This window comes from Notothenia coriiceps, unplaced genomic scaffold, assembly GCF_000735185.1.
Source record: "Notothenia coriiceps isolate Sejong01 unplaced genomic scaffold, NC01 NC01_scaffold00034472, whole genome shotgun sequence".
Classification (NCBI taxonomy): domain Eukaryota; kingdom Metazoa; phylum Chordata; class Actinopteri; order Perciformes; family Nototheniidae; genus Notothenia; species Notothenia coriiceps.
The window spans coordinates 72,450-82,672 of NW_011367173.1; the positions used below are offsets into that span (position 1 = coordinate 72,450).

The following is a 10,223-nucleotide window of genomic DNA, read 5'->3' on the forward strand; positions in this document are numbered from 1 at the left end:
GCCTGGTAAAGGAGCGAGGACGTGGCAAGCTTGCAAAGCTCGTAGAAATTAGTCTCGGTCAGCCTGAGCAGCCTATGCTTCCTGCTAACCATCTGCTTACGGCTCACAAAAGGAGGATTTCGGGCAGCCAAGTAAAGGAATACGGGCTCATAAAAAAGCTTTGAAGGTCTCGTTACTCAGTGGAGGTGTAGCTGGTGACGGAGCGCTGTGTTAACGCCTGTTTGCGCGTCCTGCGCTCATAAAGCAGAAGCACCTCTGATAAGCGTCGACCCTCTCCAAAGGATCATTTCACGGAGGCGTTCCCTTTTAATTAGCGGATTGTGGCCACTTTATATTAGATTGATGTCGAACCACTTATCGTTATTTGAGCTGATCCCAAATGATGCAAACTGACTTAACTTAAGACCGACATCTCCCTGTGTGAATAAAACTGATGGTGGCAAGTGGATAAACCGTGTGCCTTTAATCCATTATTTAAACATAAGTAAAAGTGTACTTACACACATTTAAAATAAAAAAGTAGTTTTTCTTTAGATTTGTTATATCAACTGGTATTTAAAACACATTTAAACGACATAATGGCTGAAATAAAAATATACAAACAAATATCATAACTTATTTGATTTGGTAGCCTATAGGCCTACGAGCAGGCAATAATAACTACACACACATAGGCTATATACAAATATATATATAAATCCTTAATTTATAATATAGGGATATTGTAGTGTTTTTTCGTTAAGTGGAAAAAGAGCATAAAATGAAAATATGATAAAGTATATACTTGTATTTATTTTTGTTAAAAGAACAAGCTTGTTGACCGTATTTAAAAAATATAACCCCAAAACATTTGTTAAAGGGCCACAAAATACATACAAAGTAAAATACATTTAAATAAAAATATTAGTCCCTAAATTATAATTTTTCGTTTCTTAAATTAATGTTTATCTATAAATCAAACTTTTGTTTGATTGTATTTCTTTTTTAACTGTGGTTTCAAACTGGCGTTTTTTCCCCTCTGGGTCTGCAATGCATTTCGCCTGATTGCTTTGCGTTAACGGGTTTTCAGGGCAAAGCTGACAGAACACGACTATCAGGCTCCAAGTCGCTTTAATAAGAGTTTTATATGGGGTCTCAGTGTCCGCTCATATGAATGCATTTTAAATCAAATCACAGATGCACTTTTATTCAGCCGGTTAAAATAGCAGAACAAAACCGTCTTTAGAAATAAAGCTTTTTTTATTCCTCTGGGCTTTTTTCTGAAGCGGGGAGAGAAAGGCCGAGGGGCGCCTCCTCCGCAGCTGAGGGTGACAGTTAGTTCATGGTTAACAGGATCAGGAGCGCACGGCTCAGGCCGCACACTTCTCCTGCACTGAGCTGCGGCTCTGCGCACTGAATGAAGCCCATGCAAAAAGAGTGATATTTAACACATCTGTTAAAGCGTTTTGATAGCAGAAATCCGTTTAAGACATTATTCCATGACGAGGGCCAGATTGAGTGTTGAGAATCCTATGAAACCCTAAACCTGATTTACATCTGAGATGCTGCGCAGCGTCTGCAACTATAGTGTAGCCTAGATAATGTAGATTTAACAATGCAGTTAAATCGCTTATTCTAATAGTATTAAATTGTTTAAAGCGTACTCTTAGCAGCCTGTAGGTGTGTATTCCTGCTGCACTGAAAAACAGAATAAAAGAATAATTTAACATTTTAAGGAGGAGGCTATATTTTTTATATCCTGCATAACAGAAAGAGAGCCTGAATAGACAAGAATAAAGTATCCTCTTTATACTCATTAAGAGTCCCCATATAATGACTGGATCTGTAAAGATTGCTCTTTAATTAGGCAGCTTGCCTCTGCCAAACAAAACAAATTGAAAGGAAAGTGGTCAACATGCAAAATTGATGACTGAGCCTCTTTTGTGGGGGGGACTTTGTGTGTTGCTTGCTTATGAAGTCTAATGCAATCATAAATTGCGTCCCTGGGCCAATCAGCGGGCCGGGGGATGCGGCATGAAAGCGACCCATGTGGAGGACTTTGTTGAGCCCCATTGTTGAGGCTGTCAGCCCTGAGCGGGAGGGGCCGGGGGGGGGGGGGACGGGCGGGCGTATAAACTCCTCTCCCCAGAGTGAGGAACCAGAGGAGTTTGCAGCCATTCACACGACTGATTCTCTCCCAGCTGACCTAAGGAGTATCTCTGATTCCACCCAGTGATTTTTTAAACCGGGACCATGATGATCCCAAGCGTCCTCGCGCCTCCAGCCTTCTACCCGGGTCTGTACCGGCCGGCTCTGCCGCTGCACCACGCGCTGCCCTCTGGCTTCTCCAGCCACTCCAGCTTTCTAGTGGAGGACCTGTTGCGGATAAGCCGCCCCACAGCCTTCGTTAACCGGACTGTCCCGTCAATGTGCGCCTCCCTGCCCACAGCCACCACCACCCTGTCCTTCAGCAGCGCGCATGCAGAGCGCGCATTGGCCACGACCGCGTTGACGCGCGAATCGTGCTCGCCTAAAATGTCGAGCAGCAAAGACCCAACTTTTCTCAAGTTTGGCGTGAGCGCCATCCTCGCACCTTCACCAAAGACAGGTGAGAACCCAGAATTCCTGCTTTCAGTTCGTATTGATGTGTTTAACTTTTAGATGGATTTCTGTCATTCAGGAATGATTGTGTAACATGTGTGATGTTCCTCCACAGTGTCCTCACATCCTGCATTCCACAGCCAGCACTCCAAGAGCTTCCCCTTCCCCTACTTTGATGGGACCTTTCACCCCATATTCAGGACTCCTTATTTACCAGGTAGGCACAGCTTTTACGACCCATCCCATTTCAGCCTTCGGGAATCTGTCTGAGCTAATTGCATTTAGATGTAAAACACTCTGGCACCCTGTCAAATATTTTTTTACCAGAGAAGAAGAAATCACTGTCTTATTAATGGGGACCGTTGGCCTCTGCCAGGACCCTGCGCCAACCCCCTAATTAACCAATTATCCCAAATCGTCACGCTCTAAATTTGAGGCGGGGTGGCGAGTTAGAGTCCCCCCTGCTTCCCATTGGGGGCGTTTTGGCATTTCCCTGGCCCCGCGTTTTCCCACAGAGCCCGGGGGGCCACCGGGCCGCTGTTGCGGGCAACAATGCCTTCAGCACCATGACCAATTTGGTCAGCTCCCACCGGGCGAACCACCCACACACCCCGGAGAGTGACTTTTACCAGGGGGGCCAAAGGCGTGAACCAGTCATGCACTAATTTCCCTATTAGGCGCTATTGACTGTGTTCAATATTCTCACAAGACCACATAGCGCGTCGTTGTTCCTGATTCTGCTGCGGCCACAGGGCACATACTGTCAGGGAGACGTCCAGTTAGCAGCGTGCACACAGGCACAGTGTCTCGCACCGTGGGAGTTAAAGTAAAGTTTCTAACTGCATCTGTAATGTCCCAGCTGGGGAAAGTCTGTCCCTGCAGGCCCATAGGACAGGTTACCACTGACCTCCATCCTCTCTGTGCCCTAAACGTTTATTCTCCATGCAGGCCAATCAACGAGTTGAGATAAAGAATAATCTCTTAGAAAAGTCTATAAAGTCGCTAGTCCGTGCTTTCATTCAGGCACATCATAATGGTGATGGAGTCTTTTCATGGGCTCAGCTGAATGCCTCAACAATACAACTCCAGCGTCCTGAATAGCTTTTCGTGTTCATTTAATGAAAATGATTTGAAGGCAAGGAAGAGAAAAAAAACCCCGCCATTCCCCCTACCCCCAGGGCATCAGTATTCTGGTATGCAGTTGTGTTTAGTTTGAAAGTGTAAATCTCCTTTTGTTGCGATAATATATGGCCTTCGCCGCCTGTCCCGAGTCTTTTCTGCGTTAGTTCATTACTACACAATTACCGTTCACGGTTTATTAACTCCTCTATCCGCCCTCACAGGGTTCCTTAAAGGATATGCTACCTCTTTACCATACCAATGCGGTTGGGGTCCGGCCAATGTGCTAATTAGTCACCTCGTGCCATTTCACTGAAAACGGAGACGTATTGCACAGTTCCAAAGGAAAAAAAAAAAACTTCCAATAATAACCAGTTGAGAAGTATAGCCTTAAGGGACATAGGCCTACTTTTTTTTTAATTTAGATGCCTGAGGTTTTGAGTTTAGATTTAAAAGGGTCATTTGAGGCAGAAAAGTGGTTGTTTTTTTATTTTCTGCGAACTTTTCTCACTAAGATGTTGCAAATATATATTTATTTTCTAACATATTTTATTCTGTTTGTTTGTATTGCAGTATCTTCATCCGTTATTCCCATTCCCGGGACCTTTTCGTGGCCCCTGGCCGCTAGAGGTAAACCCCGGAGAGGAATGCTGAGGAGGGCGGTGTTCTCCGATGTGCAGCGCAAAGCTTTGGAGAAAATGTTCCAGAAACAGAAATATATCAGCAAGCCGGACAGGAAGAAGCTGGCATCGAAGCTGGGCCTGAAAGACTCACAGGTAAAAATCACAAATGTCCAACATGTCGTGCGTAATTTCCACGTAAAGACGCTGTTGTGTGATCCACTGCACCTGACGCAGAGCTCTTTAACTCACAATCTCCTCCTCATCCACAGGTGAAAATCTGGTTCCAGAACCGGCGTATGAAGTGGAGGAACTCCAAGGAGAGAGAGCTGCTGTCCTCCGGGGGCTGTCGCGAGCAGACCCTGCCCACCAAAGCCAACCCGCACCCGGACCTTAGTGACGTAGGCAAGAAGTCCTCAGCCGAGGAAGATGAGGAAGAAGAGTTTGCAAGAGAGAGAACGATTGCAGGGTCCAGCATCTCCTCTCCATCTTTTTCCAGCAAGCACTCGGACTTCTCAATGTCAGACGACGAAGAAATAACAGTATCTTAATTTATTTTAAATATAGAGAATATAACCCCTGTTTTGTTTTCATATGAGACTGTGACCACATCTGTAAGAAGCTGCCGGCCTTGAAGGGGACCCCATAGATGTCATTGTTAAAAAAACAAAAAACAATCGTGTTTGTTGCTTCAGGTGCACTGCAGGATCCACTTCTTAGACACAATTTGCTGTTTTGCACAGCTTTGTTCAATTGTACAGTATTTTGTACAATTTTGTATGGACATTTTATGCCAAGAATATTGAGTTCCTTTTACCTTGACCTTGAATAGAGTTGTTTATTGAAAATGTAGCTATTTCGTTAATAATTTATATGAATTTTTTTAATAAGTATGTTGTATTATGTGCTGTATATATGTTTATTTCGCACGTTTTGTACAAATACCAAATAAAATTGTGAACATTTCAAAGTCAAGACTATGTGTGTATGTATTTTTATTAAAAAACCTTTTGACAACATTCAATCATAAATAATCATTATTTTTATTAAATCACAATAACTTAAGACTAGTACAGTGAGCCCTGGACAGACCAGCGATGACAAACGGCATCAATCTGCTCTGGTGTAAAGACACTGTACACAAAATACTCCTTTTCAAGTACTGTAACAAATCAGCTAGAAAAAAGTCATCAAAATGCTGCAAGATAATCATCTATTTACAAACTTATGTTACATATCAAAAAATGTACATAGCAAAGAAGGCTAAACATTCATTGAGTTTGTGAGTAATAAACTGACAGACTGGTCAAATGCTTAGACAACATCCACACTCCTCAGGCTCTACTGAAGACAGACAGAGAATCAGTCTCTTTGTGCTTACAAGGACCATAACAGAGTGTGTCTAAAGCTACACAGACACACCCGGACAAGAACATGGGCCACAAATCTGAAAAAATCCTCACAAATATAGTTCCATGCTGTATGTCTCAGCAGTGCTGAAAAAGTAGAGATCTAGCGCATCAGATTTGGGCTTCCATTGGGAGTTCAGAATGAGTGTTGCATAGGATCCGAGACAAAAACACTGAACACGATGGAAGCCGCGCTACAAGATGTGACCCCGGATTTAATCGTATATGCCTGCCCTTCCCAGAAGGCAGTCAGGGGGGTTTAAAGCAAATAAAAGGACAATATTCTTTATATTCTAAGCCACATGGCAAACTGTTTTAACATTACCATCCAACCACAAGTACCTTTATACTTCAGATTAATTATATCACTATAAACAAAGCAGCATACACTAGTTTTTACTTAATTAGTTCAACATGTTTGTCAGTTTTATCATCACAAATCACATAAAACAGACTGCACAGTCAAAGGATGGGGATGAGGTATAAAATCAACATGTCTTAAGCGTCCCTTCCCCAAACAACCTGCAACACGTTCTGATTTGGAGCACCATAACACATCTATATATTTTTTCTTTCTCGCTAGTGGTCCAAATATTTACACCAGCTTCACAGCACTGGGTCACACATGCATACGACTTATTTTGAAACCCAAAGTACTGCCTCTCATTCACGCCTTAATCGCATGGCATCGGTGTCAGATATGATGAGAGGTCGAGGAGAGTCGACTCGGAGCCCTGTGAGTTTACAGCCATTTAGACAAATAAAGGATCGGCTGATGCTCGTAGTCTGTTAGGGAAAAGAGTAAGGCATTGTTTGTTAGGATTCAGTCCAGCACCAAGAAAAGAGACTTTGTGCTACAGCCGCCTGTTTGGGCCAGTGTGCATGGAGATCTCCGAGGATTATAAGGTGATCCAAGCAAGGACTTATAAATAGTAGAGACATTGTTTGTTTGTTACACAGAAAGATACAAAACAGATCAAAACGGGTAAATCTAACCATAGTGAATTTTATTTTCCCAATTAGTGCCCTTACCTCCTGAAAGTCTTGTAAAGGGAATTTATAAATTAGATCTTGTCTTTGACTTTAAATGTCGGAGTTAGTAGTGTTTTAGTTGTGTTTTGGCCAAATAAAATGATGTATTTAATGTATATGTTGTTCTGCACTATTTCAAAGGCACTGCTTTCTGGTAGAACAACAGTGTCTCAGCTATCAGGCTGAACATCAGAATTAGAATACCTGTATTAGTCCCACAGAGGGGACATTTACAACATGCGACCAAATCAAAGGATTGTAGTGAGTATTGTTGATTCAATTGTCTGAGCTTGTCTTTTTAATTTTGAAGATGTTTCCACATTCTTCGCTCTGGTGGTGAAGCAGTGTTTGCAAAACGTCCTTGTCACGTTGTTTGTATCATGGATTTGCACATAAAAACACATCATTTAAGTCCACACAGGCCTTTGTAGATTTAACTCAAAAACCTTCAGATGTACCTGTAATTAGTGTTCTCTAATAGCCTTTCCATCTTATCTTAATGGGCTATTACTATTTCTTTAAACTCAAATGTGGCTGTGATAAATTAAGGATGTAATTAAATATCTCTCTGAGTGAGGACTTAACATTCACTTTGCCTCGAATTATCCTCCAACTATAACACAGGCAGCTACAGTCATAGAGGAAGAGGAGGAAGCTGCTGGCTGTTCCTCCATCCCAGCAGCCCACCTCTGTGTTCTCAGCAGCTGGTAGCTCAGAAACAAGGGTCTGTGTCGCCCCCATCAGGCCGCGGAGGAGCACTGCGGCTGGGCAGCGTCTCCGCCTGAAGATCTGCTCCTGTGGCTCAGAGAGGGTTAAAGAACTCCTGGCTGCTGATGGCTGATGACGGTGATGATGACGCCTCACAAACAGTGGCAGGCTGTGTGCTTTTTATTCTGTCTTTCTGAAGTAGATCTCAGGCTCCTGACAGAGGAGCCCCGGGCCACAGCGGTGAAACAAATACAAATAAAAATAACAGCGCAGTGCAGCAGAAATGTTCATTGCCCGTTTTCTGAAATGCAAACCTTTTTCATCTCTTCTTTTCTAATAATTGGGTTACCTGCACCCAAATTAAGGTGGCTGGATTTTTGCGGCATGAAATTAGATATATAAGTTTTCACAGTTCTTATAAAAAGTTCCTCCTGAAAGCCAGTGTTGCATCACAAGGTGGACTCCAGCGACGTGTCCAGGATGTCGTCCTGGTGACTGTTGCTGTTGGAGTCGCTGTCGTAGCTCTGAGGGCTCGATGACGTTGCCGCCTCCTTCAGACGCATCAGCATGTTCATCTGTGGACAGAAACACAGCTTTACAACTCAGTTCCCTTAAAGAAATACATTCAGGGTCCAAATGCTAGCTTTAGATCTCTGTAGCGAGCCAGGAAGCTAAGAGTAAAGTTAACTTCTTATGTAATTTATAAAAAGAATACAGTGTGTTTCTGCTCACCAGGGGGTCTGCGTCGCTGTCGCTCTGTGGCGGCTCCTTCCGGACCCCTTCTCTCGGGGCAGAGTATCCATCGAAGCCCACGTCCTCTGGGCGGAGCTGCAGCAGCGGGGGCCAATCAGCCGGGGTGGACGAAGCTGACCAGGGGTAGCTGTCAATCACAAACACAGCCGGGTCCTCCCACGCTGCCCTGCGGCCGTACAGCTACGGAGAGACACGCAATGTTACATTAAACATACTGGTCTGTCATAATAGATGGCACAGTGAAGTATGTGATAGAAAAATATAAAATATTATAAAATAAATAAAATAATTCTGTAAAATATCATACAAAATTACAGTATAGTATATCGTAGAAGACATTTCATAAAATAGTCACAGTGTAAAGTATGTCCTTAAACTGTCATACAATGTAAAATGTATTTGTATCAGATTCCTGCTAGTTCTTTTTCAAACTTGCTTTGCTCACAGTGCAGAACCATGCATTCACTTTTATTTAGCCTTGCTGAACTAATGGTTATTTCTAAATACAAATGTTAAGTATTTGAGGTGGAGATTAAATGCAGCCTATCTGAGCGTGTAAGGAAAGCGTTTACTGAACTCAGCCTTTGAGCTTTCTTCCCTTCTACTCTGCTCCGGTTATTAGCTGCTGCATAATTCAATCAGATGCTAATTACATGCAGATTAAGAGAACAAATTAAATCCATTTCACTTTGATGAACATAAATCTGTCCTCTGAGAGGGCAAATCTGAACGTTTGTATCCATCTCAGACTCATTACACTTCCATTTTATTCATTTGTATTCCTTAGACATGCCTGCCGGTTGTCAAATAAAGTCTGTTTAGTAATTATTTTTGCTGTAAAATTATTCTGTCATTTTCCATGTGTGTCTGTGTGTGTGTGTGTGTGTGTGTGTGTGTGTGTGTGTGTGTGTGTGTGTGTGTGTGTTACCTGCAGTCCCTCTCGTACGGCCTCCAGCATGTAGGGGATGATGGAGTAGTTCCAGAGGTCAGTGAACCAAACCCTGGATCCCTCCACGTCCATGGGACAGGACAGGAAGAGACGAGGTCCTGCACGCCACGGGGCAGAGAGTTAAGACACTAATGTTTTCACACATTGATATTATTTTAAAGGCTCTCCTGTGAATTGTGCATCTTCCTCTTACCGATGGTGACGTCAGAGGAGCTGTGCGTCTCCAGGAAGCGGTTCAGGTGGTGCCACACCCGCGGGATCCAGTCGATGATCCTCACCAGCTCCATGTTGCGTGTCCGGCTGCCGATCTCCGTCTCGATCAGCTTCCGCCTCAGGAAGCGGCCGAGGAAGCCTTTCACCGGCTCCACGTGGTTAGCGCACAGCACCCACCTGATCAGAGAACACACATGTGTATCATGAAGGACAGTTTTCACCACGTTGAAATTTATTTTAAGAAAATGTCCAATATCCAGCTGCTCCTTAGGTGCCGGGTATCATCATCAGTTTACCTGAAGTTGTGGTGAAGCTGCAGGTTGGGGGCGGAGGATGTAGCCTGGCTCATGGTGCCAATAATGTAGGGGCTGAAAAGATGGAAAATCAGAGGTTACATGAGTCCATTGCATTATGCACATTTAAAAAATAGTAATTAAGTGATTTTTAAGACCTTTTTAATACCTCTTTAAGAGAAAAAATACTACTACTGCAAAAAAAAATTAACAAACTAGCCCAAACGATTTTATTGGTAAAATCAGATCAAAAAAGAACCCCTCCCCATCTACATAAAAAAGAACCCATCCCCATCTACATTGTAAGACATTTTTACTTTTAATATCAAAAACAACATTTAGGATGGTTCAGGACTTTTTAAGGATCAGCATCTTTTCAGCCCTTTCTCAGTAGTTGATTAATGGTTGTGTATCCAAATGCTGCAGCTGAATGTGAATGTGTGTATGTGTATGTGTGTGTGTGAGAGAGAGAGAGAGTGAGTGAGTGAGTGAGTGAGTGAGTGAGTGAGTGAGTGTGTGTGTGTGTGTGTGTGTGTGTGTGTGTATG

At 43.1% G+C, this 10,223-nt stretch overlaps 2 protein-coding genes across 2 annotated transcripts in view; one reads left to right on the plus strand and one right to left on the minus strand.

Annotated features, from left to right (window-relative positions):
* The first annotated feature begins 2,153 nt into the window (after positions 1-2,153).
* Positions 2,154-5,282, plus strand: dbx1a (developing brain homeobox 1a). Its single transcript, XM_010790614.1, has 4 exons — positions 2,154-2,587; positions 2,696-2,797; positions 4,273-4,475; positions 4,592-5,282. Exons 1-4 carry the CDS (start codon positions 2,233-2,235, stop codon positions 4,868-4,870), a joined length of 939 nt encoding a protein of 312 aa, XP_010788916.1. The 5' UTR covers positions 2,154-2,232; the 3' UTR covers positions 4,871-5,282.
* Positions 5,283-7,917: 2,635 nt separating this feature from the next.
* Positions 7,918-10,223, minus strand: part of nav2a (neuron navigator 2a) — a 60,607-nt gene continuing 58,301 nt past the window's right edge. The window contains exons 33-37 of the mRNA XM_010790620.1: positions 9,680-9,751; positions 9,364-9,560; positions 9,150-9,268; positions 8,201-8,401; positions 7,918-8,043 (exon numbers count right to left, since the gene is read on the minus strand). Of these exons, the coding sequence (XP_010788922.1) occupies positions 7,918-8,043; positions 8,201-8,401; positions 9,150-9,268; positions 9,364-9,560; positions 9,680-9,751 (715 nt within the window). The remainder of the gene's footprint in view (positions 8,044-8,200; positions 8,402-9,149; positions 9,269-9,363; positions 9,561-9,679; positions 9,752-10,223) is intronic.

What these genes read in the sequence shown, in the direction of transcription:
- dbx1a (XM_010790614.1), top strand. Translation starts at nt 2,233, where the DNA reads ATGATGATCCCAAGCGTCCTCGCGCCTCCAGCCTTCTACCCGGGTCTG. An exon ending in CGCACCTTCACCAAAGACAG is followed by an intron (nt 2,588 to 2,695) that starts GTGAGAACCCAG and finishes GTTCCTCCACAG; the next exon opens with TGTCCTCACATCCTGCATTC. An exon ending in CAGGACTCCTTATTTACCAG is followed by an intron (nt 2,798 to 4,272) that starts GTAGGCACAGCT and finishes TTTGTATTGCAG; the next exon opens with TATCTTCATCCGTTATTCCC.